The 27500-nt window shown below is 43.4% G+C and overlaps 1 protein-coding gene across 1 annotated transcript in view; it reads left to right on the top strand.

Moving 5' to 3' along the window:
• nup160 (nucleoporin 160) overlaps nt 1–27500 on the top strand; it is a gene marked incomplete in the record, with an annotated part of 54770 nt that overhangs the window by 11038 nt on the left and 16232 nt on the right. The window contains 20 exon segments of the mRNA XM_034148296.1: nt 449–636; nt 3575–3808; nt 4434–4531; nt 4600–4684; nt 4765–4833; nt 5756–5845; nt 6014–6184; nt 11741–11840; nt 11948–12113; nt 13483–13619; nt 14179–14339; nt 14591–14727; nt 14847–14914; nt 15977–16124; nt 16222–16291; nt 16374–16472; nt 16560–16673; nt 17161–17256; nt 17561–17655; nt 24316–24412. Of these exon segments, the coding sequence (XP_034004187.1) occupies nt 449–636; nt 3575–3808; nt 4434–4531; nt 4600–4684; nt 4765–4833; nt 5756–5845; nt 6014–6184; nt 11741–11840; nt 11948–12113; nt 13483–13619; nt 14179–14339; nt 14591–14727; nt 14847–14914; nt 15977–16124; nt 16222–16291; nt 16374–16472; nt 16560–16673; nt 17161–17256; nt 17561–17655; nt 24316–24412 (2423 nt within the window).

Below are 27500 nucleotides of genomic sequence, written 5' to 3'. Positions count from 1 at the left end.
CTCACCTGTCTCCTCTCACCCCTCTCACTTGTCTGTCTTTCACCTGTCTCCCTCTCACCTGTCTCCTCTCACCTGTCTCCTCTCACCTGTCTCCTCTCACCTGTCTCTCACCTGTCTGTCTCTCACCTGTCTCCTCTCACCCCTCTCACTTGTCTGTCTTTCACCTGTCTCCCTCTCACCTGTCTCCTCTCACCTGTCTCTCACCTGTCTCCTCTCACCTGTCTTTCACCTGTCTCCCTCTCACCTGTCTCCTCTCACCTGTCTCTCACCTGTCTGTCTCTCACCTGTCTCCTCTCACCTGTCTTTCACCTGTCTCCCTCTCACCTGTCTCCTCTCACCTGTCTCTCACCTGTCTCCCTCTCACCTGTCTCCTCTCACCTGTCTCTCACCTGTCTGTCTCTCACCTGTCTCCTCTCACCTGTCTGTCTCTCACCTGTCTGTCTCTCAGGTGAGTTGTCAGTGGTGGAGCTGAAGAGGAGCTCCATGATGCAGCGCTTCTCTGACTGGATGCCGTCAGCCATGAGGGGGGATCAGGGCGGGGGGGGCGCCCTGAGCCTGGCCGTCAGAGAGGTCGAAGACAACTGCTTCCTGTTCGCTTTGAGTCAAGATCTGAGGCTGCGGCTGTGGAGCTTCAGGGTCAGAACTAAGTCTAAGTCTCAGTCTCCGTCTAACTAAGTCTCTGACTAAGTCTCAGTCTAAGTCTCAGTCTAACTAAGTCTCAGTCTGACTAAGTCTCAGTCTGACTAAGTCTCAGTCTAACTAAGTCTCAGTCTAACTAAGTCAGTCTCAGTCTGACTAAGTCTCTGTCTAACTAAGTCAGTCTCAGTCTGACTAAGTCTCTGTCTAACTAAGTCAGTCTCAGTCTGACTAAGTCAGTCTCAGTCTGACTAAGTCTCAGTCTAACTAGATCTCAGTCTAACTAAGTCTCAGTCTAACTAAGTCAGTCTCAGTCTGACTAATGGCACATTTCCACTACACGGTCGGCCTCGGCCACGCTCGGTACGGCTCGGTACGGCTTGGCCTTAACAGGGCCGACTCACCTCATGCTGCGCTTCCATTACAGTTTAGGAACTGGGGTAGTTACTATAGTAACGCAGTGTAGGCGGAGCGGTGACGTCATCTTCAATGAGAACTCCAGAAACACAACACAGCCGTTAGCTGTTAGCACTCAGAGCTCACAGCTCCTCATATCTGTTCAGAAACTAGACAAAAGTTAAACAAGTACAAACCACAGACTGCCTGTGTCATGGTGAATACAGTCGCTGCTTTATTTATGTCTGTATAGGCCGTTGTTGTGAGTGTGGACGGTCGGAGCATATACTGCGTTAGCTTAGCCAATCTCCACCTAGAAAAACACGCATTTTAAAAGGTTTTTCGCCTGCCGTCTGTCTGCAGACTTGACAAAGCATTAATTCATGGTTTTTACTAACCGGTATCAGTATGTTGTTACTTCATCATTTTGAAACGTGTATTACAATTAAATCACGGTCAAATATGTCCATCTTGTTGTAGTTCTAGCCCTCTTGCCAGCGATGCTCTCTCTAGTTTAGCATACTCAGCCCGACTCAGCCCTGTTTGTTGGCCTCGATAGAACCACAATTTTCTCGGGCCAGAAAAGACGTGAAAAAGTGGCCCCGGGCCGGGCCGGGCCGGAACTAGGCCTAGTGGAAGTGCAACCAAAAACGTGCACGGCACGACACGGCACGCTTAAAGCGAGCTCCGCGCTGTAGTGGAACTGCGCCATAAGTCTCTGTCTAACTAAGTCTCAGTCTAACTAAGTCAGTCTCAGTCTAACTAAGTCTCAGTCTAACTAAGTCAGTCTCAGTCTGACTAAGTCTCTGTCTAACTAAGTCTCTGTCTAACTAAGTCTCAGTCTAAATAAGTCTCAGTCTGACTAAGTCTCAGTCCAACTAAGTCTCAGTCCAACTAAGTCTCAGTCTGACTAAGTCATAGTCAGTCTCAGTCCAACTAAGTCTCAGTCTGACTAAGTCTCAGTCTGACTAAGTCTCAGTCTGACTAAGTCTCAGTCTAACTAAGTCTCAGTCTGACTAAGTCATAGTCAGTCTCAGTCCAACTAAGTCTCAGTCTAAATAAGTCTCAGTCCGACTAAGTCTCAGTCCAACTAAGTCTCAGTCCAACTAAGTCTCAGTCTGACTAAGTCATAGTCAGTCTCAGTCCAACTAAGTCTCAGTCTGACTAAGTCTCAGTCTGACTAAGTCTCAGTCTAACTAAGTCTCAGTCTAACTAAGTCATAGTCAGTCTCAGTCCAACTAAGTCTCAGTCTAAATAAGTCTCAGTCTGACTAAGTCTCAGTCTAACTAAGTCTCAGTCTGACTAAGTCTCAGTCTAACTAAGTCATAGTCAGTCTCAGTCTGACTAAGTCTCAGTCTGACTAAGTCTCAGTCTGACTAAGTCATAGTCAGTCTCAGTCCGACTAAGTCTCAGTCTGACTAAGTCTCAGTCTAACTAAGTCTCAGTCTGACTAAGTCATAGTCAGTCTCAGTCCAACTAAGTCTCAGTCTAAATAAGTCTCAGTCCGACTAAGTCTCAGTCCAACTAAGTCTCAGTCCAACTAAGTCTCAGTCTGACTAAGTCATAGTCAGTCTCAGTCCAACTAAGTCTCAGTCTGACTAAGTCTCAGTCTGACTAAGTCTCAGTCTAACTAAGTCTCAGTCTAACTAAGTCATAGTCAGTCTCAGTCCAACTAAGTCTCAGTCTAAATAAGTCTCAGTCTGACTAAGTCTCAGTCTAACTAAGTCTCAGTCTAACTAAGTCATAGTCAGTCTCAGTCCAACTAAGTCTCAGTCTGACTAAGTCTCAGTCTGACTAAGTCATAGTCAGTCTCAGTCCGACTAAGTCTCAGTCTGACTAAGTCTCAGTCTAACTAAGTCTCAGTCTAACTAAGTCATAGTCAGTCTCAGTCCAACTAAGTCTCAGTCTAACTAAGTCTCAGTCTAACTAAGTCATAGTCAGTCTCAGTCCAACTAAGTCTCAGTCTAACTAAGTCTCAGTCTGACTAAGTCATAGTCAGTCTCAGTCCAACTAAGTCTCAGTCTAACTAAGTCTCAGTCTAACTAAGTCATAGTCAGTCTCAGTCCAACTAAGTCTCAGTCTAACTAAGTCTCAGTCTAACTAAGTCTCAGTCTGACTAAGTCATAGTCAGTCTCAGTCCAACTAAGTCTCAGTCTAACTAAGTCATAGTCAGTCTCAGTCCAACTAAGTCTCAGTCTAACTAAGTCTCAGTCTGACTAAGTCATAGTCAGTCTCAGTCCAACTAAGTCTCAGTCTGACTAAGTCATAGTCCAACTAAGTCTCAGTCTGACTAAGTCATAGTCAGTCTCAGTCTAACTAAGTCTCAGTCCAACTAAGTCTCAGTCCAACTAAGTCTCAGTCCAACTAAGTCTCAGTCTGACTAAGTCATAGTCAGTCTCAGTCTAACTAAGTCTCAGTCTGACTAAGTCATAGTCAGACTAAGTCATAGTCAGTCTCAGTCCAACTAAGTCTCAGTCCAACTAAGTCTCAGTCTGACTAAGTCTCAGTCTAAGTCTAACTAACCCTCTACCTGTCCCCCCAGGACCAGGCGTGTGTTCTGGAGGCGGATCTGTTGGAGTACATGCCCTCCTGCAGGGGGGCAAGGTCTCTCCCTGGGCACGGCCACCGCCTCCGGCTGAGCCTCTGCTCCACAGGCCTCTGCCTCGGGGTTTACCTGGCCGTACCTGGCCGAGGACAGTTCACCGTGCTGCAGCTCGTCTCCACCGACAGCAACCGCTACAGCTTGGACCACGTGTCCTCGCTCTTCACCACACAGGTGAGCTCTGTCCCCACACAGGTGAGCCCTGTCCCCCCCACACAGGTGAGCCCTGTCCCCCCCACACAGGTGAGCCCTGTCCCCCCCACACAGGTGAGCCCTGTCCCCCCCCACACAGATGAGCCCTGTCCCCCCCCACACAGGTGAGCCCTGTCCCCCCCACACAGGTGAGCCCTGTCCCCCCCACGCAGATGAGCTCTGTCCCCACTCTGCCCCCCCCCCACACACAGGTGAGCTCTGTCCCCACTCTGCCCCCCCCCCCATACAGGTCAGCTCTGTCCCCCCCATACAGGTGAGCTCTGTCCTCCCCACACAGGTGAGCTCTGTCCCCACACAGATGAGCTCTGTCCCCCCCACACAAGCTCTGTCCCCACACAGGTGAGCCCTGTCCCCCCCACACAGGTGAGCTCTGTCCCCACTCTGCCCCCCCCCCCACACAGGTGCGCTCTATCCCCCCCATACAGGTGAGCTCTGTCCCCCCCACACAGATGAGCTCTGTCCCCACTCAGGTGAGCTCTGTCCCCACTCAGGTGAGCTCTGTCCCCACTCAGGTGAGCTCTGTCCCCACTCAGGTGAGCTCTGTCCCCTTCACAGGAGACTCATGAGGTAAACTGTGTTTCCGTAGGAGACGCTGGTGGACTTCACTCTGACCCCCACAGACGTCTGGGCTGTGTGGGTGGATGAATCAAACGCCACCGTGGTCAAATACATCAACTTTGAGCAGTGAGTTGTAATCCAACAATCAGGTACATTACCTGTGAACAGTAGATTAAAGTGTGTGTGTGTTGCAGCAACTCGGCAGGTCAGTGGAACCAGGTGTTTGTTCAGCCTGCACCTGAAGATGAGGTCCACATCGGAGTGGACCAGGACCCCCGAGTAAGACCTGTTTAAGTCTTCCACTCTGTTTGTGTTATCAAATAAAAACAATATAAGACTTATCAATACTCTGTTCACAGGAGACGTACCTGGAGGTCCTCTTCTCCCCTCTACGCTTCACAGCTTCAGCCATCCTTAAAGCTCTACAGGTGAGAAACACCTGCTGCATGTGCAGGTGAGAAACACCTGCTGCATGTACAGGTGAGAAACACCTGCTGCATGTACAGGTGAGAAACACCTGCTGAATGTACAGGTGAGAAACACCTGCTGCATGTACAGGTGAGAAACACCTGCTGCATGGACAGGTGAGAAACACCTGCTGCATGGACAGGTGAGAAACACCTGCTGCATGTACAGGTGAGAAACACCTGCTGCATGGACAGGTGAGAAACACCTGCTGCATGTACAGGTGAGAAACACCTGGTGTGTGTGTGTGTGTGTGTGTGTGTGTGTGTGTGTGTGTGTGTGTGTGTGTGTGTGTGTGTGTGTGTGTGTGTGTGTGTGTGTGTGTGTGGTGTGTGTGTGTGTGTGTGTGTGTGTGTGTGTGTGTGTGTGTGTGGTGTGTGTGTGTGTGTTGTGTGTGTGTGTGTGTGTGTGTGTGTGTGTGTGTGTGTGTGTGTGTGTGTGTGTTGTGTGTGTGTGTGTGTGTGTGTGTGTGTGTGTGTGTGTGTGTGTGTGTGTGTGTGTGTGTGTGTGTGTGTGTGTGTGTGTGTGTGTGTGTGTGTGTGTGTGTGTGTGTGTGTGTGTGTGTGTGTGTGTGTGTGTGTGTGTGTAGCTCTGTGTGTGTAGCTCTGTGTGTGTAGCTCTGTGTGTGTGTAGCTCTGTGTGTGTGTAGCTCTGTGTGTGTGTGTAGCTCTATGTGTGTGTGTGTGTGTGTACAGCTCTATGTGTGTGTGTGTGTGTGTAGCTCTATGTGTGTGTGTGTGTGTGTACAGCTCTATGTGTGTGTGTGTACAGATCTACAGGTGTGTGTGTACAGCTCTACAGGTGTGTGTGTGTACAGGTGTGTGTGTGTGTGTGTACAGCTTTACAGGTGTGTACAGCTCTACAGGTGATACTTTGTGTTTCCAGATCTTCCGCAGAGGCTCGGACAGAGACCGTACCTCGGACGTGTCCTGGGAGAGTCTGAAGAAGGAAGTGACGGTGGCCGTGGAGAGTGAGGTGGGTCATCACAGTAACAAACAGCTGTTCCTGACTGACTCTGGTCCTGGTCCTGACGCTGGTCCTGACGCTGGTCTTGCTCCTGGTCCTGACGCTGGTCCTGCTCCTGGTCCTGACGCTGGTCCTGCTCCTGGTCCTGGTCTCTAACCCTTGTGTTCCCTCTCACAGCTCCAGAGCAGTGTGACGGAGTTTGAGTTCTCTCAGGAGGAGTACCGGCAGCTGCAGGTGGAGTTCTGGTCCAAGTTCTACGCCTGCTGTCTTCAGTACCAGGAGGCTCTGTCCCTGCCTCTGGGCCTCAGCATCAGCCCCGGCACCGGCATGGCCCTGCTGCTAAAGAAGGTCTCACTATACCCTCTATACATCCCACTGTACCCACTATACATCCCACTGTACATCCCACTGTACATCATGTTATCATCCCACTATACCCACTATACCTCCCACTCAGAGGTCGCGTTAACCGAATATTTTCCGTCTATGATGGATTGTTTTTAACAATGACGGAAAAATCTGAAAGCAGTCCGTCATTTTGACAGATTAGAACAAACTCAGAACAGCGCCTGCTCCCGCGAGGTGCAGTGGGCATGCATACACGGCATAACACCAGTGCTAACAGTTCACAGAGCGTGCTCCCCCAGTACGGGAGGTGTAGAGCGAGGGGTCATTGGCCACTAGTTAATCCATCAGGTACGGGAGGTGTAGAGCGAGGGGTCACTGTCCACTAGTTAATCCATCAGGTACGGGAGGTGTAGAGCGAGGGATCATTGTCCACTAGTTAATCCATCAGGTACAGGAGGTGTAGAGCGAGGGATCATTGTCCACTAGTTAATCCATCAGGTACAGGAGGTGTAGAGCGAGGGGTCATTGTCCACTAGTTAATCCATCAGGTACAGGAGGTGTAGAGCGAGGGATCATTGTCCACTAGTTAATCCATCAGGTACAGGAGGTGTAGAGCGAGGGATCACTGTCCACTAGTTAATCCATCAGGTACAGGAGGTGTAGAGCGAGGGGTCACTGTCCACTAGTTAATCCATCAGGTACGGGAGGTGTAGAGCGAGGGATCATTGTCCACTAGTTAATCCATCAGGTACGGGAGGTGTAGAGCGAGGGATCACTGTCCACTAGTTAATCCATCAGGTACAGGAGGTGTAGAGCGAGGGGTCACTGTCCACTAGTTAATCCATCAGGTACGGGAGGTGTAGAGCGAGGGATCATTGTCCACTAGTTAATCCATCAGGTACGGGAGGTGTAGAGCGAGGGGTCACTGTCCACTAGTTAATCCATCAGGTACGGGAGGTGTAGAGCGAGGGGTCACTGTCCACTAGTTAATCCATCAGGTACGGGAGGTGTAGAGCGAGGGATCACTGTCCACTAGTTAATCCATCAGGTACGGGAGGTGTAGAGCGAGCGGTCATTGTCCACTAGTTAATCCATCAGGTACGGGAGGTGTAGAGCGAGGGGTCACTGTCCACTAGTTAATCCATCAGGTACGGGAGGTGTAGAGCGAGGGATCATTGTCCACTAGTTAATCCATCAGGTACGGGAGGTGTAGAGCGAGGGGTCATTGTCCACTAGTTAATCCATCAGGTACGGGAGGTGTAGAGCGAGGGGTCACTGGCCACTAGTTAATCCATCAGGTACGGGAGGTGTAGAGCGAGGGGTCACTGTCCACTAGTTAATCCATCAGGTACGGGAGGTGTAGAGCGAGGGATCATTGTCCACTAGTTAATCCATCAGGTACAGGAGGTGTAGAGCGAGGGATCATTGTCCACTAGTTAATCCATCAGGTACAGGAGGTGTAGAGCGAGGGGTCATTGTCCACTAGTTAATCCATCAGGTACAGGAGGTGTAGAGCGAGGGATCATTGTCCACTAGTTAATCCATCAGGTACAGGAGGTGTAGAGCGAGGGATCACTGTCCACTAGTTAATCCATCAGGTACAGGAGGTGTAGAGCGAGGGGTCACTGTCCACTAGTTAATCCATCAGGTACGGGAGGTGTAGAGCGAGGGATCATTGTCCACTAGTTAATCCATCAGGTACGGGAGGTGTAGAGCGAGGGATCACTGTCCACTAGTTAATCCATCAGGTACAGGAGGTGTAGAGCGAGGGGTCACTGTCCACTAGTTAATCCATCAGGTACGGGAGGTGTAGAGCGAGGGATCATTGTCCACTAGTTAATCCATCAGGTACGGGAGGTGTAGAGCGAGGGGTCACTGTCCACTAGTTAATCCATCAGGTACGGGAGGTGTAGAGCGAGGGGTCATTGTCCACTAGTTAATCCATCAGGTACGGGAGGTGTAGAGCGAGGGATCACTGTCCACTAGTTAATCCATCAGGTACGGGAGGTGTAGAGCGAGCGGTCATTGTCCACTAGTTAATCCATCAGGTACGGGAGGTGTAGAGCGAGGGGTCACTGTCCACTAGTTAATCCATCAGGTACGGGAGGTGTAGAGCGAGGGATCATTGTCCACTAGTTAATCCATCAGGTACGGGAGGTGTAGAGCGAGGGGTCATTGTCCACTAGTTAATCCATCAGGTACGGGAGGTGTAGAGCGAGGGATCACTGTCCACTAGTTAATCCATCAGGTACGGGAGGTGTAGAGCGAGGGGTCATTGTCCACTAGTTAATCCATCAGGTACGGGAGGTGTAGAGCAAGGGATCACTGTCCACTAGTTAATCCATCAGGTACAGGAGGTGTAGAGCGAGGGGTCATTGTCCACTAGTTAATCCATCAGGTACGGGAGGTGTAGAGCGATAGGTCACTGTCCACTAGTTAATCCATCAGGTACAGGAGGTGTAGAGCGAGAGGTCACTGTCCACTAGTTAATCCATCAGGTACAGGAGGTGTAGAGCGAGGGGTCATTGTCCACTAGTTAATCCATCAGGTACAGGAGGTGTAGAGCGAGGGGTCACTGTCCACTAGTTAATCCATCAGGTACAGGAGGTGTAGAGCGAGGGGTCACTGTCCACTAGTTAATCCATCAGGTACAGGAGGTGTAGAGCGAGGGGTCATTGTCCACTAGTTAATCCATCAGGTACGGGAGGTGTAGAGCGAGGGGTCACTGTCCACTAGTTAATCCATCAGGTACGGGAGGTGTAGAGCGAGGGATCACTGTCCACTAGTTAATCCATCAGGTACGGGAGGTGTAGAGCGAGGGGTCACTGTCCACTAGTTAATCCATCAGGTACGGGAGGTGTAGAGCGAGGGGTCATTGTCCACTAGTTAATCCATCAGGTACAGGAGGTGTAGAGCGAGGGGTCATTGTCCACTAGTTAATCCATCAGGTACAGGAGGTGTAGAGCGAGGGGTCACTGTCCACTAGTTAATCCATCAGGTACAGGAGGTGTAGAGCGAGGGATCACTGTCCACTAGTTAATCCATCAGGTACAGGAGGTGTAGAGCGAGGGATCATTGTCCACTAGTTCAGTGGTTCTCAACTGGTCAGGCCTCGGGACCCACTTTTTACTTGGTCAATACATCGCGACCCAACATTTTGAAGCACTCAAATCTATTCAACAAAAAATCGTGCTGTAATATATATATACGCTTTTCAGCATACAATATTAATAAAAGTGAAGTACAGTGCATACATCCCTTATATCCCTTCACCGAACTAAAGTATGCTTTGTAAAGTATGCCCCCATTGTTCTGTGACCTGTCAATCATCAAACCGGGGGTCATATTTCATTATGTGTTCATTTGTATCTGAAGTTGTACCCATGGATGTATAAAGAAGAGTTCTACCGCAAAGTTATTCTCCGTGGGGACTTCCGGCAACCATCTTGATTCTGATTGGCCAGAAGACTCGAAAAAACATCAGCAAAGATGTTTTATTGAGAAGATGATCACTACGTGACAGAAGTTTTCAAAACCGTTTATGGTCGCCGGTACTTCCAGTCCAACGCCGACTGCATGCACAGCGTTAGCGGGCCTTCAAAATAAGTTTGACTTTTTCCCCAAAAAAAAAAAAAGAAAACAATTCAAATTTTTCACTCACACATCCGCGACCCACTCGAAACGGGTCCGCGACCCACTCGAAACGGGTCTGCGACCCACTCGAAACGGGTCCAAAGACCCACTCGAAACGGGTCCAAAGACCCACTCGAAACGGGTCCGCGACCCACCAGTTGAGAACCACTGCAGTAGTTAATCCATCAGGTACAGGTGGATTAACTAGTGGACAATGATCCCTCGCTCTACGCCTCCTGTACCTGTTCGCTCTGCTATCGCGTGAAGGGTCTGCTAACAAGCGACCAACAGAAAGGGAGACCTTACGAGAAACAGAGAAGAAGACGTAAACATCGTTTTTTTCAGAGCAGTGTGTTTTGTTCACATGTTGTTGAAACTGTGTTTCAGGTTTACACTACAGTCTGTGTTTCAGGTTTAAACTACAGTCTGTGTTTCAGGTTTAAACTACAGTCTGTGTTCAGGTTTAAACTACAGTCTGTGTTCAGGTTTAAACTACTGTCTGTGTTCAGGTTTAAACTACAGTCTGTGTTTCAGGTTTAAACTACAGTCTGTGTTTCAGGTTTAAACTACAGTCTGTGTTTCAGGTTTAAACTACAGTCTGTGTTTCAGGTTTAAACTACTGTCTGTGTTCAGGTTTAAACTACAGTCTGTGTTCAGGTTTAAACTACAGTCTGTGTTTCAGGTTTAAACTACAGTCTGTGTTTCAGGTTTAAACTACAGTCTGTGTTCAGGTTTAAACTACAGTCTGTGTTCAGGTTTAAACTACAGTCTGTGTTTCAGGTTTAAACTACAGTCTGTGTTTCAGGTTTAAACTACAGTCTGTGTTTCAGGTTTAAACTACAGTCTGTGTTCAGGTTAAACTACAGTCTGTGTTCAGGTTTAAACTACAGTCTGTGTTTCAGGTTTAAACTACAGTCTGTGTTCAGGTTTAAACTACAGTCTGTGTTCAGGTTTAAACTACAGTCTGTGTTTCAGGTTTAAACTACAGTCTGTGTTTCAGGTTTAAACTTTAGTCTGTGTTTCAGGTTTAAACTTTAGTCTGTGTTTCAGGTTTAAACTTTAGTCTGTGTTTCAGGTTTAAACTTTAGTCTGTGTTTCAGGTTTAAACTTTAGTCTGTGTTTCAGGTTTAAACTTTAGTCTGTGTTTCAGGTTTAAACTTTAGTCTGTGTTTCAGGTTTAAACTTTAGTCTGTGTTTCAGGTTTAAACTTTAGTCTGTGTTTCAGGTTTAAACTTTAGACTGTGTTTCAGGTTTAAACTTTAGTCTGTGTTTCAGGTTTAAACTACAGTCTGTGTTTCAGGTTTAAACTTTAGTCTGTGTTTCAGGTTTAAACTTTAGTCTGTGTTTCAGGTTTAAACTTTAGTCTGTGTTTCAGGTTTAAACTACAGTCTGTGTTTCAGGTTTAAACTACAGTCTGTGTTCAGGTTTAAACTACAGTCTGTGTTTCAGGTTTAAACTACAGTCTGTGTTTCAGGTTTAAACTACAGTCTGTGTTCAGGTTTAAACTACAGTCTGTGTTTCAGGTTTAAACTTTAGTCTGTGTTTCAGGTTTAAACTACAGTCTGTGTTTCAGGTTTAAACTTTAGTCTGTGTTTCAGGTTTAAACTTTAGTCTGTGTTTCAGGTTTAAACTTTAGTCTGTGTTTCAGGTTTAAACTTTAGTCTGTGTTTCAGGTTTAAACTTTAGTCTGTGTTTCAGGTTTAAACTACAGTCTGTGTTTCAGGTTTAAACTTTAGTCTGTGTTTCAGGTTTAAACTTTAGTCTGTGTTTCAGGTTTAAACTTTAGACTGTGTTTCAGGTTTAAACTTTAGTCTGTGTTTCAGGTTTAAACTACAGTCTGTGTTTCAGGTTTAAACTTTAGTCTGTGTTTCAGGTTTAAACTTTAGTCTGTGTTTCAGGTTTAAACTTTAGTCTGTGTTTCAGGGCTTCGTGTCGTTCCTCCTGCCATGTTTTGCTGTGGATCACCTGTACCTGTCCTACGATGAGTACCTGTCTTCAGAGGAGGAGACGCCCATCGCTGAAGGTGAGTTCACCTCCACTCTGTGGTTACATGACTGAACTTTACCACGCTAAGCTAAAGGCGGCTAATGTTCAGATAATAACTATATATGTATTTTTATATTCATATAGATCCAGAGCTGGGGAAGGACGTGCTGCAGCTGGTTCAGTGTCTGCGCCTCGTCAGCAATGCAGTTTCTGTGGAGATGGCCTATGAGATGGAGAAAGCTCTGGAACACCTTCAGTCACCGGAGAGGGCAGCAGACCTGGTGCTGGAGAGCCTGCTGTCCAACGACAGGTACTCATAATATAATAATACATATCATATTTGTACAGCGACCTTGAGAGCCTTGAAAGGCGCCTATATAAAATAAATGAATTATTATTATTATTATTATTATATATATATATAGACAGGTTTTGACCTCCATACGAGGAGCCATTTACTCTGACGACATAAATACAAATGTTTGTGTGCTAATTTATATTATTATTATATGATATGTACCTGTCCAACGACAGGTATATATAATATAATACAATAATAATACTCACAAGCAATCATATAATACTCAGGCTGTCCAACGACAGGTACTCATTTAAAGTGGACCTATCATGCTATATGTAAATGATATATTGTAGGGCCATACCTATATAAGGTATATTTATACGTTTCTGTTTTCAAAATACCAAACAGATCATAATTTTAGCCATGCCTCATTTCGCTCTATGTGCTGTTTGCTGTCTACGGGTCTGATTCTGCTGACCACGCCCCCCTGCAGGAGAGGGGAGACGTGCTCTGATCAGCTGCTGGGCTGTCAGAAGAGGGGGAGAAAAAGAGATCTCCGTCCTCCGTGTTTTATTATATAGAGTCGTTATTCATTTGTTTTAAAGCTCAATAAATAACAAAGAAAACCTTTGACCGGCACTTTTCTAATTTTGTCCGGAAGATTTAAACTTTAACGGACATCTTGACCGGCGAAAGAAACTGAAACTGAAACTCTGCCGCACGGTCCCCTGGTTCCTTGGAAGAGGCGGAGAGGTGGGTGTTTGTCATCTGCTGGTGGACTAACCGGAGAGAATTACAGTGCTTGCCTCGACGGGGAGGGATTGCATTGAATTAAAGCAGCGGGAGCAAACGCTTGCCTCGGGGAGGGAGAAAGAAAGCCACAGCGGAGAATAAACAGAAGGGTAACCATGGTAACTATGGGCGGGAAGTCCTCTTCGCTGCTTTTGTGGCAGACTACAGCGCCACTTACAGGCCTGGCATATGTACTACAGCGTCTCCAGCGCTTTCGAGCGGCAATGGCCGGCCGTGGCCCAACCCCACATTCCCCTGATAGGTGGAGAGTTGGCCCAATAGCCGTAGCGCCACCGTCCTGACGTCAGGACAGTGTTCAAATCTGGATCAGTTTTTATCAGATCCATTGCAGCCCCTTTTTTAGAGATTTGGGTATGGAGGAAAATAGAGAGGGTTGTGTTTTCTGACACTTGGTGAGTTCCCCGGAACACCGGGGACACATATTCATGTAGAAAAGACGTACAAAAGTGCATTTTGCATGATAGGTCCCCTTTAATACATATATATACATACTGCTGTTATAATACTCAGGCTGTCCCACGTTTGTTGTAAATAAAGCTTAAAGATTAAAGTGTTTATTGTGCAGTGAAAACGTGATGGAGGACATCCAGAACAAACTGCAGGACGTCAGGAACCCTGCGGCGGCCATGACGGTTCTTCTGAGGGAGCTGGACCTGGAGACGGACTCTGAGAGCCTGATCTCTGTCTCTCAGGAAACACAAGGTGAGTTTGTTGCCCTGATCTCTGTCTCTCAGGAAACACAAGGTGAGTTTGTTGCCCTGATCTCTGTCTCTCAGGAAACACAAGGTGAGTTTGTTGCCCTGATCTCTGTCTCTCAGGAAACACAAGGTGAGTTTGTTGCCCTGATCTCTGTCTCTCAGGAAACACAAGGTGAGTTTGTTGCCCTGATCTCTGTCTCTCAGGATACACAAGGTGAGGGTTTGTTGCCCTGCAGGTTCTGAATGTGTGTTTGTTGCCCTGCTCTGTGCCTGGCAGGTTCTGAAAGTGTGTTTGATGCCCTGCTCTGTGACTGGCAGGTTCTGAAAGTGTGTTTGATGCCCTGCTCTGTGACTGGCAGGTTCTGAAAGTGTGTTTGATACCCTGCTCTGTGACTGGCAGGTTCTGAAAGTGTGTTTGATGCCCTGCTCTGTGACTGACAGGTTCTGAAAGTGTGTTTGATGCCCTGCTCTGTGACTGGCAGGTTCTGAAAGTGTGTTTGATGCCCTGCTCTATGACTGGCAGGTTCTGAAAGTGTGTTGATGCCCTGCTCTGTGTCTTGCAGGCCAGCCTCTGGGTGTGAGGATCAGCCTGTCTCAGCTGTATGGAAGCAGCTCGGCTGTGTCCATCGTCTGTCAGGCCGTCTGTCACATGACCATGACCCGAGCGCTGTTCTGCAGAGACCTGCTGATCCTGCAGAAACTCTACCTGCGCCTTGGAGACAATGTGCGTACACACACACACACACACACACACACACACACACACACACACACACTCAACCACACACACATACTTTAATAACTTCCCCATATATCAATAATAATCATGTTCAATCTATAAATAAATCGTGTGTGTGTACTGATGATCAATGGTTGAACGTTAGCGCCCTCCGCTGGAGTCCGAGTTTCCTCAATCACTGATCCTTAGACACGTCAGTTTTAATAAGTGTGTGTGTGTGTGTGTGTGTGTGTCAGGTGTTCCTGGGTGGGGGGGCTCAGTTGCTGCAGCTTCAGCAGGATCTGATCCCTCGAAGCTCGAACCTCCTCTCCTCCTATCACCTCCTCAAACACATCAGCCAGAGCATGGCCTCCTCTGTGGCGCTGGACATTATGTGAGTGCACACACACAAAATAATACAAATCAATAAATGACTTGTTATTTGAATCCTATACATTGCTAAAGTAATGAAATGTATTTAAAGGCTCAATAAAATATGTTGTGGTCCTGCAGAGAAGCCAACCTGCAGCACCTGACCGTGTTGGAGCTGTCCGACTCGCCGAGCCTCAGCAACGCATCAGGTAACGGCGGTGCCCGGCACGTTGTAGCGGGAGTGTGAGGTAACGGCGGTGCCTGGCGCGTTTTGGCGTGTGTGTATTGTGTGTTTATGAGGTAATGACAGTGCCTGACCTGTTGTATAGTGTTGTATGAGGTAATGACAGTGCCTGACGTGTTGTAGTGTATGTATGAGGTAATGACAGTGCCTGACGTGTTGTAGTGTGTTGTATGAGGTAATGACAGTGCCTGACGTGTTGTAGTGTATGTATGAGGTAATGACAGTGCCTGACGTGTTGTTGTGTCTGTATGAGGTAATGACAGTGCCTGACGTGTTGTAGTGTGTTAGTATGAGGTAATGACAGTGCCTGACGTGTTGTAGTGTGTTAGTATGAGGTAATGACAGTGCCTGACGTGTTGTAGTGTCTGTATGAGGTAATGACAGTGCCTGACGTGTTGTAGTGTGTGTCTGTATGAGGAAATGACAGTGCCTGACGTGTTGTAGTGTGTGTCTGTATGAGGAAATGACAGTGCCTGACGTGTTGTAGTGTGTGTCTGTATGAGGTAATGACAGTGCCTGACGTGCTGGTGTGTGTCTGTATGAGGTAATGACAGTGCCTGACGTGTTGTTGTGTCTGTATGAGGTAATGACAGTGCCTGACGTGTTGTAGTGTGTTAGTATGAGGTAATGACAGTGCCTGACGTGTTGTAGTGTGTTAGTATGAGGTAATGACAGTGCCTGACGTGTTGTAGTGTCTGTATGAGGTAATGACAGTGCCTGACGTGTTGTAGTGTGTTAGTATGAGGTAATGACAGTGCCTGACGTGTTGTAGTGTGTGTCTGTATGAGGTAATGACAGTGCCTGACGTGCTGTAGTGTGTGTCTGTATGAGGTAATGACAGTGCCTGACGTGTTGTAGTGTGTGAGTATGAGGTAATGACAGTGCCTGACGTGTTGTAGTGTGTGTCTGTATGAGGTAATAACAGTGTCTGACGTGTTGTAGTGTGTGTCTGTATGAGGTAATAACAGTGTCTGACCTGTTGTATAGTTTGTGTGTATGAGGTAATGACATTACCTTCTCTGCCCAGTTCTGAGCCCTCAGACGGTGGTGGAGCTCTTCTACCAGACGGTCGGCAGGAAGATAATCGTCTCCCAGATTTACTCGCAGCAGAGCAGCTCCATGCTCGTCTGGAGTCACATGATCTCCAACGTGGTCGTCCTGCTCGCTCAGCTGCTGTATCCTTTATCAACTCCCTTCATATGTGAAGTATTTAATATAATATTCACTGGGTCACTTTTTGTTTGTTGTTGAATCTTAACGGCTGTCTCTCAGTTGGCCCAGTAACCCTGGTTTCCAGTTCCCAGAGTGTCTGATGGCAAACTGTCAGTACACACAGCTGCAGGTGGGTTTATCATTATCATCATCATTATTATTACTATTATTTTTATTTAAACACTGACCTCACCTTTGTCCCCTGTCTGCAGGAGTACGTCCGTCTGATTGGTCCGTGGTGTCAGGTGAACATCGGCTCGTGTCGCTTCGTGCTGGGTCAGTGTTACCTGGCCAACGGGGAGGGGCAGAAGGTGAGTCACCTGAGGATGTTTAGAGGCGTTTAGAGGCGTTGAGAGACAATGATCTGCAGAGGAATAAAACGTGTCCTCTGTGTGCAGGCGCTGCAATGCTTCCAGGAAGCAGCCACCGAGGTGGAGAAGGAGGACTTCCTGTTGAGACTCACGGGCGGCGAGGAGGAGGACGCCCCCCCCCGCCTGCAGTATTACAACAAGGTACAGCAAGTCCTGCAAGTCCCTACAGTTTTGACCCCAGGCAGTACTACCACCAGGTACACAGGGTACTGCAGTACTACTACCAGGTACACAGGGTACTGCAGTACTACCACCAGGTACACAGGGTACTGCAGTACTACCACCAGGTACACAGGGTACTGCAGTACTACCACCAGGTACACAGGGTACTGCAGTACTACCACCACCAGGTACACAGGGTACTGCAGTACTACCACCAAGTACACAGGGTACTGCAGTACTACCACCAAGTACACAGGGTACTGCAGTACTACCACCAGGTACACAGGGTACTGCAGTACTACCACCAGGTACACAGGGTACTGCAGTACTACCACCAGGTACACAGGGTACTGCAACCAGGTACACAGGGTACTGCAGTACTACTACGAGGTACACAGGGTACTGCAGTACTACTACGAGGTACACAGGGTACTGCAGTACTGAGTAATATATTAAATATCTGCAGGTGCTGCGCCTCCTGGAGGACGTGGGTCTGCCGGAGCTCGTCATCCAGCTGTCGTCTCTCGCCATCACAGAGGCCGGCAGCGACGCCCACAGCCAGGTGACCTTCATTAAACTACACCTTCATCATCATCAAACTACACCTTCATCATCATCAAACTACACCTTCATTATTACCATGTTATTATCACTACACTGCACCATCGTTACCTGTTGTTACCATCATTAGTGTGTGTGTGTGTGTGTGTGTGTGTGTGTGTGTGTGTGTGTGTGTGTGTGTGTGTGTGTGTGTGTGTGTGTGTGTGTGTGTGTGTGTGTGTGTGTGTGTGTGTGTGTGTGTGTGTGTGTGTGTGTGTGTGTGTGTGTGTGTGTGTGTGTGTGTGTGTGTGTGTGTGTGTGTGTAGGCGGCGCTGTGGACCAGGATCTTCAAGCATCACCTGGACCTGGGTCACAACAGCGAGGCGTACGAGGCGCTGACGCAGAACCCCGACAGCAGCATGTGAGATCACACATTCATGCTGTATTTATTTATACATGACATTTATTTAAATGTGTGTATGCCTGGGGTCCAAACTGTTTTCAAATGCAAATATAAAGGGTCTGTTATAATAAGGGGAATATGTTTAAACTTGTTCTGTCTACGGTATATCGTCATTAGAGTATAAAGGTGTGTCTACGGTATATCGTCATTAGAGTATAAAGGTGTGTCTACGGTATATCGTCATTAGCGTATAAAGGTGCGTCTACGGTATGTCGTCATTAGAGTATAAAGGTGCGTCTACGGTATGTCGTCATTAGAGTATAAAGGTGCGTCTACGGTATGTCGTCATTAGAGTATAAATGTGCGTCTACGGTATGTCGTCATTAGAGTATAAAGGTGCGTCTACGGTATGTCGTCATTAGAGTATAAAGGTGCGTCTACGGTATGTCGTCATTAGAGTATAAAGGTGCGTCTACGGTATGTCGTCATTAGAGTATAAAGGTGCGTTCTACGGTATGTCGTCATTAGAGTATAAAGGTGCGTCTACGGTATGTCGTCATTAGAGTATAAAGGTGCGTCTACGGTATGTCGTCATTAGAGTATAAAGGTGCGTCTACGGTATGTCGTCATTAGAGTATAAAGGTGCGTCTACGGTATATCGTCATTAGAGTATAAAGGTGCGTCTACGGTATGTCGTCATTAGAGTATAAAGGTGCGTCTACGGTATATCGTCATTAGAGTATAAAGGTGCGTCTACGGTATGTCGTCATTAGAGTATAAAGGTGCGTCTACGGTATGTCGTCATTAGAGTATAAAGGTGCGTCTACGGTATGTCGTCATTAGAGTATAAAGGTGCGTCTACGGTATGTCGTCATTAGAGTATAAAGGTGCGTCTACGGTATGTCGTCATTAGAGTATAAAGGTGCGTCTACGGTATGTCGTCATTAGAGTATAAAGGTGCGTCTACGGTATGTCGTCATTAGAGTATAAAGGTGCGTCTACGGTATATCGTCATTAGAGTATAAAGGTGCGTCTACGGTATATCGTCATTAGAGTATAAAGGTGCGTCTACAGCAGTGGTTCTCAACTGGTGGGTCCCGTTTCGAGTGGGTCGCGGATGTGTGAGTGAAGAAAAAAAAGTTAAAAAACAAAAAATTGGAATTTTTTTTTTTTTTTGGGGGGGAAAAAGTCAAACTTATTTTGAAGGCCCGCTAACGCTGTGCATGCAGTCGGCGTTGGACAGGAAGTACCGGAGACCATAAACGGTTTTGAAAACTTCTGTCACGTAGTGATCATCTTCTCAATAAAACATCTTTGCTGATGTTTTTTCGAGTCTTCTGGCCAATCAGAATCAAGATGGTTGCCGGAAGTCCCCACGGAGAATAACTTTGCGGTAGAACTCTTCTTTATACATCCATGGGTACAACTTCAGATACAAATGAACACATAATGAAATATGACCCCCGGTTTGATGATTGACAGGTCACAGAACAATGGGAGCTATCTACCCTTACCCACAATTTAAAGTAAGTCACAGACTATCTCCTCTTCTCGCAGCAAGATGTCAGAACAAAGTGAAAAACAAACAATGGCATAAAATATTATTAATATGTCGGGTAGAAATAGATTTATTTATTTTCTTCTCAGAGTGTACCAGAATGCGTAGTTTATGTTAGTATTTCTAAAAATCTCCTGGGGGAGAATCCCCCCAGACCCCCTGCTGGGGTTGGGTTTTCAGCATGTGTGCCTTTTTATATAGTTCAGCTTTGATTCCATCATCTCATTAAACCTTGTTTAAAAGCATACTTTAGTTCTGTGAAGGGATATAAGGGATATATGCACTAGGGATGCCAGCGATTATTCGAATATTCGTTACAGTCTCCATAATCGAAGATTATTTTTAAAATTTGATTTTATTTATATATTTTTTTATTAATATTTATGTTTTTCTTTTTCTTTTTTCTGGTTTGGTTTCAACCAAAATATATACTAATGCTAATAATAGTAATAGTATTAATAATTGTAAATGACCATTAATCACACCACCAGTTTGTTTTACTGTAAACTTGGAGGAAGCCAGCTGCTGCAGCCTGCTACACACCGACCCCCCCCCCCCCCCCCCCCCCTCCCTCTCCGTCACACGTGCGATTGATTTATTGGTGACAGAACAGTGAGAACACAACTAAAGATGAACAGAGCGGCACGTCCACAGAAGAGTGGAACTACTTCGAACTGACAAGTGCAAATGAAGTCAAATGCAAGCTCTGCGAAAATACTTTTTTTTTTCTCTCCCGCGGGGGGGGGGGGGGGGTCGAATAATCGATTAATATTCGCCAGAGCTGTCCGATTTTCGATTTTGATCATGGTCAGTTTCTGGCATCCCTAATATGCACTGTACTTCACTTTTATTAATATTGTATGCTCAAAAGCGTATATATTACTGCACGATTTTTTGTTGAATAGATTTAAGTGCTTCAAAATGTTGGGTCGCGATGTATTGACCAAGTAAAAAGTGGGTCCCGAGGCCTGACCAGTTGAGAACCACTGGTCTACAGTATATCGTTATTAGAGTATAAAGGTGTGTCTACGGTATATCGTTATTAGAGTATAAAGGTGTGTCTATGGTATATCGTTATTAGAGTATAAAGGTGTGTCTATGGTATATCGTTATTAGAGTATAAAGGTGTGTGTATAGGGTTGCAAAGGGGCGGAACATTTCCGGAAAGTTTCCATGGGAAGTTAAGCTGGGGAATTTTGGAAATATTCGATGCAAAATTAAACAAAAAACATGACATTTCAACAGATTTAAAAAAAAAAAGTAGAACAGAACAAGTTTTAATTATTTTATTGAACAATTATTTGTTTCATTGAAGAACAAAAACAGGAATGTTGAGTTAAATGTTACTCATCCCCCCCAACCCCACTCCAGTCCCATTCAAAATGTGAAATGAAAAGAGCCCCTCTCCCTCCAAAGAGCCCCTCTCCCTCCAAAGAGCCCCTCTCCCTCCAAGTCCCATTAAACATGCAAATCTTCCTTCAAGCGGTCCTCTGCATTTTGGCTAAACCCTTTCAGTCAACGGGCTCTTCCTGGGCCTCATCAACATCACACTCTTCCTCTTCCTGGGCCTCATCAACGTCACACTCTTCCTCTTCCTGGGCCTCATCAACGTCACACTCTTCCTCTTCCTGGGCCTCATCAACGTCACACTCTTCCTCTTCCTGGGCCTCATCAACGTCACACTCTTCCTCTTCCTGGGCCTCATCAACGTCACACTCTTCCTCTTCCTGCGCCTCATCAACGTCACACTCTTCCTCTTCCTGGGCCTCATCAACGTCACACTCTTCCTCTTCCTGGGCCTCATCAACGTCACACTCTTCCTCTTCCTGGGCCTCATCAACGTCACACTCTTCCTCTTCCTGGGCCTCATCAACGTCACACTCTTCCTCTTCCTGGGCCTCATCAACGTCACACTCTTCCTCTTCCTGGGCCTCATCAACGTCACACTCTTCCTCTTCCTGGGCCTCATCAACATCACACTCTTCCTCTTCCTCTTCACTGTCTGTGTCCGGCTCAGAGAGCCTTAGGTTTGCCCGAATGCCAACCAGTTGTTCCACTCTCACATTAGTGAGCCTGTTGCGACCCTTTGTGTGGTCTCAATAGCCATGCAGTAAGCAGTGTGCTATGGCGTGGATATTCAAGTGTACTTGAATGGCATCTGTTTGTTTTAGTCAAGATTATGCTAAAATATACTTTCCCCAACTATATTTAAGTTCCCTACGAAGAGCCAACCTTACATTTAGAAAATTCCCACTTTATTCCCATGGAAAGTTTCCATCTTTGAAAATTCCCGGAATGTTGCAACCCTAGGTGTGTATAATGTAATCAGAGTATAATGTGTGTATAATGTTATCAGAGTATAATATGTGTATAATGTAATCAGAGTATAATGTAATCAGAGTATAATGTAATCAGAGTATAAGGTGTGTATAATGTAATCAGAGTATAATGTGTGTATAATGTAATCAGAGTATAATGTGTGTATAATGTTATCAGAGTATAATGTGTGTATAATGTTATCAGAGTATAATGTGTGTATAATGTAATCAGAGTATAATGTGTGTATAATGTGATCAGAGTATAATGTGTGTATAATGTGATCAGAGTATAATGTGTGTATAATGTAATCAGAGTATAATGTAATCAGAGTATAATGTGTGTATAATGTTATCAGAGTATAATGTGTGTATAATGTTATCAGAGTATAATGTGTGTATAATGTTATCAGAGTATAATGTGTGTATAATGTAATCAGAGTATAATGTAATCAGAGTATAATGTGTGTATAATGTGATCAGAGTATAATGTGTGTATAATGTAATCAGAGTATAATGTGTGTATAATGTGATCAGAGTATAATGTGTGTATAATGTGATCAGAGTATAATGTGTGTATAATGTGTGTATAATGTGATCAGAGTATAATGTGTGTATAATGTGATCAGAGTATAATGTGTGTATAATGTGATCAGAGTATAATGTGTGTATAATGTGATCAGAGTATAATGTGTGTATAATGTGATCAGAGTATAATGTGTGTATAATGTGATCAGAGTATAATGTGTGTATAATGTGATCAGAGTATAATGTAATCAGAGTATAATGTGTGTATAATGTAATCAGAGTATAATGTGTGTATAATGTTATCAGAGTATAATGTGTGTATAATGTTATCAGAGTATAATGTGTGTATAATGTTATCAGAGTATAATGTGTGTATAATGTTATCAGAGTATAATGTGTGTATAATGTTATCAGAGTATAATGTGTGTATAATGTAATCAGAGTATAATGTGTGTATAATGTAATCAGAGTATAATGTGTGTATAATGTAATCAGAGTATAATGTGTGTATAATGTAATCAGAGTATAATGTGTGTATAATGTAATCAGAGTATAATGTGTGTATAATGTTATCAGAGTATAATGTGTGTATAATGTTATCAGAGTATAATGTGTGTATAATGTTATCAGAGTATAATGTGTGTATAATGTTATCAGAGTATAATGTGTGTATAATGTTATCAGAGTATAATGTGTGTATAATGTTATCAGAGTATAATGTGTGTATAATGTGATCAGAGTATAATGTGTGTATAATGTGATCAGAGTATAATGTGTGTATAATGTGATCAGAGTATAATGTGTGTATAATGTGATCAGAGTATAATGTGTGTATAATGTGATCAGAGTATAATGTGTGTATAATGTATCAGGAGTATAATGTGTGTATAATGTAATCAGAGTATAATGTGTGTATAATGTGATCAGAGTATAATGTGTGTATAATGTGATCAGAGTATAATGTGTGTATAATGTGATCAGAGTATAATGTGTGTATAATGTGTGTATAATGTAATCAGAGTATAATGTGTGTATAATGTGTGTATAATGTAATCAGAGTATAATGTGTGTATAATGTGATCAGAGTATAATGTGATCAGAGTATAATGTGTGTATAATGTAATCAGAGTATAATGTGTGTATAATGTGTGTATAATGTAATCAGAGTATAATGTGTGTATAATGTGATCAGAGTATAATGTGTGTATAATGTAATCAGAGTATAATGTGTGTATAATGTAATCAGAGTATAATGTGTGTATAATGTAATCAGAGTATAATGTGTGTATAATGTAATCAGAGTATAATGTGTGTATAATGTGATCAGAGTATAATGTGTGTATAATGTGATCAGAGTATAATGTGTGTATAATGTGATCAGAGTATAATGTGTGTATAATGTGATCAGAGTATAATGTGTGTATAATGTGATCAGAGTATAATGTGTGTATAATGTGATCAGAGTATAATGTGTGTATAATGTGATCAGAGTATAATGTGTGTATAATGTGATCAGAGTATAATGTGATCAGAGTATAATGTGTGTATAATGTGTGTATAATGTTATCAGAGTATAATGTGTGTATAATGTAATCAGAGTATAATGTGATCAGAGTATAATGTGTGTATAATGTGTGTATAATGTTATCAGAGTATAATGTGTGTATAATGTGATCAGAGTATAATGTGATCAGAGTATAATGTGTGTATAATGTGATCAGAGTATAATGTGATCAGAGTATAATGTGTGTATAATGTGATCAGAGTATAATGTGATCAGAGTATAATGTGATCAGAGTATAATGTGTGTATAATGTGATCAGAGTATAATGTGTGTATAATGTGATCAGAGTATAATGTGATCAGAGTATAATGTAATCAGAGTATAATGTGTGTATAATGTGATCAGAGTATAATGTGTGTATAATGTGATCAGAGTATAATGTGTGTATAATGTGTGTATAATGTGATCAGAGTATAATGTGATCAGAGTATAATGTAATCAGAGTATAATGTGTGTATAATGTGTGTATAATGTAATCAGAGTATAATGTGTGTATAATGTGATCAGAGTATAATGTGTGTATAATGTGATCAGAGTATAATGTGTGTATAATGTGATCAGAGTATAATGTGATCAGAGTATAATGTGTGTATAATGTGTGTATAATGTGATCAGAGTATAATGTGTGTATAATGTGATCAGAGTATAATGTGTGTATAATGTGATCAGAGTATAATGTGATCAGAGTATAATGTGTGTATTCTGACCCTCAGGCAGCTGGACTGCCTCCGGCAGCTCGTGGTGGTTCTCTGTGAACGCTCTCAGCTCCAGGACTTGGTCCACTTCTCCTACGTCAACCTGCACGACGAGGTACGCTCACTTTGAACTATTCACATCTCACTTTGAACTATTCACATCTCACTTTGAACTATTCACATCTCACTTTGAACTATTCACATCTCTCTTTGAACTATTCACATCACACTTTGAACTATTCACACTTTGAACTATTCACATCTCTCTTTGAACTATTCACACTTTGAACTATTCACATCTCTCTTTGAACTATTCACATCACACTTTGAACTATTCACACTTTGAACTATTCACACCTCTCTTTGAACTATTCACATCTCTCTTTGAACTATTCACATCTCACTTTGAACTATTCACACTTTGAACTATTCACACCTCTCTTTGAACTATTCACACCTCTCTTTGAACTATTCACATCTCTCTTTGAATTATTCACATCTCTCTTTGAACTATTCACATCACACTTTGAACTATTCACATCTCACTTTGAACTATTCACACTTTGAACTATTCACATCTCTCTTTGAACTATTCACATCTCTCTTTGAACTATTCACATCTCTCTTTGAACTATTCACATCTCTCTTTGAACTATTCACATCTCACTTTGAACTATTCACATCTCTCTTTGAACTATTCACATCTCACTTTGAACTATTCACATCTCTCTTTGAACTATTCACATCTCACTTTGAACTATTCACACTTTGAACTATTCACATCAAACTTTGAACTATTCACATCTCTCTTTGAACTATTCACATCACACTTTGAACTATTCACATCTCTCTTTGAACTATTCACATCTATCTTTGAACTATTCACATCTCACTTTTGAACTATTCACATCAAACTTTGAACTATTCACATCTCACTTTGAACTATTCACATCTCTCTTTGAACTATTCACATCTCACTTTGAACTATTCACATCTCTCTTTGAACTATTCACATCTCACTTTGAACTATTCACATCTCACATTGAACTATTCACACTTTGAACTATTCACATCTCACTTTGAACTATTCACACTTTGAACTATTCACATCTCTCTTTGAACTATTCACATCTCACTTTGAACTATTCACACTTTGAACTATTCACATCTCTCTTTGAACTATTCACATCTCACTTTGAACTATTCACATCTCACTTTGAACTATTCACATCTCACTTTGAACTATTCACATCTCACTTTGAACTATTCACATCTCTCTTTGAACTATTCACATCTCTCTTTGAACTATTCACATCTCACTTTGAACTATTCACATCTCTCTTTGAACTATTCACATCTCACATTGAACTATTCACACTTTGAACTATTCACATCTCACTTTGAACTATTCACACTTTGAACTATTCACATCTCTCTTTGAACTATTCACATCTCACTTTGAACTATTCACATCTCTCTTTGAACTATTCACATCTCTCTTTGAACTATTCACATCTCACTTGAACTATCACATCTCTCTTTGAACTATTCACATCTCACTTTGAACTATTCACATCTCACTTTGAACTATTCACATCTCTCTTTGAACTATTCACACTTTGAACTATTCACATCTCACTTTGAACTATTCACACTTTGAACTATTCACATCTCACTTTGAACTATTCACATCTCACTTTGAACTATTCACATCTCTCTTTGAACTATTCACATCTCACTTTGAACTATTCACATCTCACTTTGAACTATTCACACTTTGAACTATTCACATCTCACTTTGAACTATTCACATCTCTCTTTGAACTATTCACATCTCACTTTGAACTATTCACTCTTTGAACTATTCACATCTCACTTTGAACTATTCACATCTCACTTTGAACTATTCACACTTTGAACTATTCACATCTCACTTTGAACTATTCACATCTCTCTTTGAACTATTCACATCTCTCTTTGAACTATTCACACTTTGAACTATTCACATCTCACTTTGAACTATTCACATCTCTCTTTGAACTATTCACATCTCACTTTGAACTATTCACATCTCACTTTGAACTATTCACATCTCACTTTGAACTATTCACATCTCACTTTGAACTATTCACACATCTATCTTTGAACTATTCACATCTCACTTTGAACTATTCACATCTCACTTTGAACTATTCACACTTTGAACTATTCACATCTCACTTTGAACTATTCACATCTCTCTTTGAACTATTCACATCTCACTTTGAACTATTCACATCTCTCTTTGAACTATTCACATCACACTTTGAACTATTCACACTTTGAACTATTCACATCTCACTTTGAACTATTCACACTTTGAACTATTCACATCTCACTTTGAACTATTCACATCTCTCTTTGAACTATTCACATCTCACTTTGAACTATTCACTCTTTGAACTATTCACATCTCACTTTGAACTATTCACATCTCACTTTGAACTATTCACACTTTGAACTATTCACATCTCTCTTTGAACTATTCACATCTCACTTTGAACTATTCACATCTCTCGTGAACTATTCACATCTCTCCTTTGAACTATTCACATCTCACTTTGAACTATTCACATCTCACTTTGAACTATTCACATCTCACTTTGAACTATTCACATCTCTCTTTGAACTATTCACATCTCTCTTTGAACTATTCACATCTCACTTTGAACTATTCACATCTCTCTTTGAACTATTCACATCTCACATTGAACTATTCACACTTTGAACTATTCACATCTCACTTTGAACTATTCACACTTTGAACTATTCACATCTCTCTTTGAACTATTCACATCTCACTTTGAACTATTCACATCTCTCTTTGAACTATTCACATCTCACTTTGAACTATTCACATCTCTCTTTGAACTATTCACATCTCACTTTGAACTATTCACATCTCACTTTGACTATTACATCTCTCTTGACTATTCACATCACACTTTGAACTATTCACACTTTGAACTATTCACATCTCACTTTGAACTATTCACACTTTGAACTATTCACATCTCACTTTGAACTATTCACATCTCTCTTTGAACTATTCACATCTCACTTTGAACTATTCACATCTCACTTTGAACTATTCACACTTTGAACTATTCACATCTCACTTTGAACTATTCACATCTCTCTTTGAACTATTCACATCTCACTTT

Source organism: Trematomus bernacchii, unplaced genomic scaffold, assembly GCF_902827165.1.
Source record: "Trematomus bernacchii unplaced genomic scaffold, fTreBer1.1, whole genome shotgun sequence".
Classification (NCBI taxonomy): Eukaryota; Metazoa; Chordata; class Actinopteri; order Perciformes; family Nototheniidae; genus Trematomus; species Trematomus bernacchii.
The sequence above is the reverse complement of the archived record's forward strand: the minus strand, read 5'-3'. Positions and strand labels throughout refer to the sequence as shown.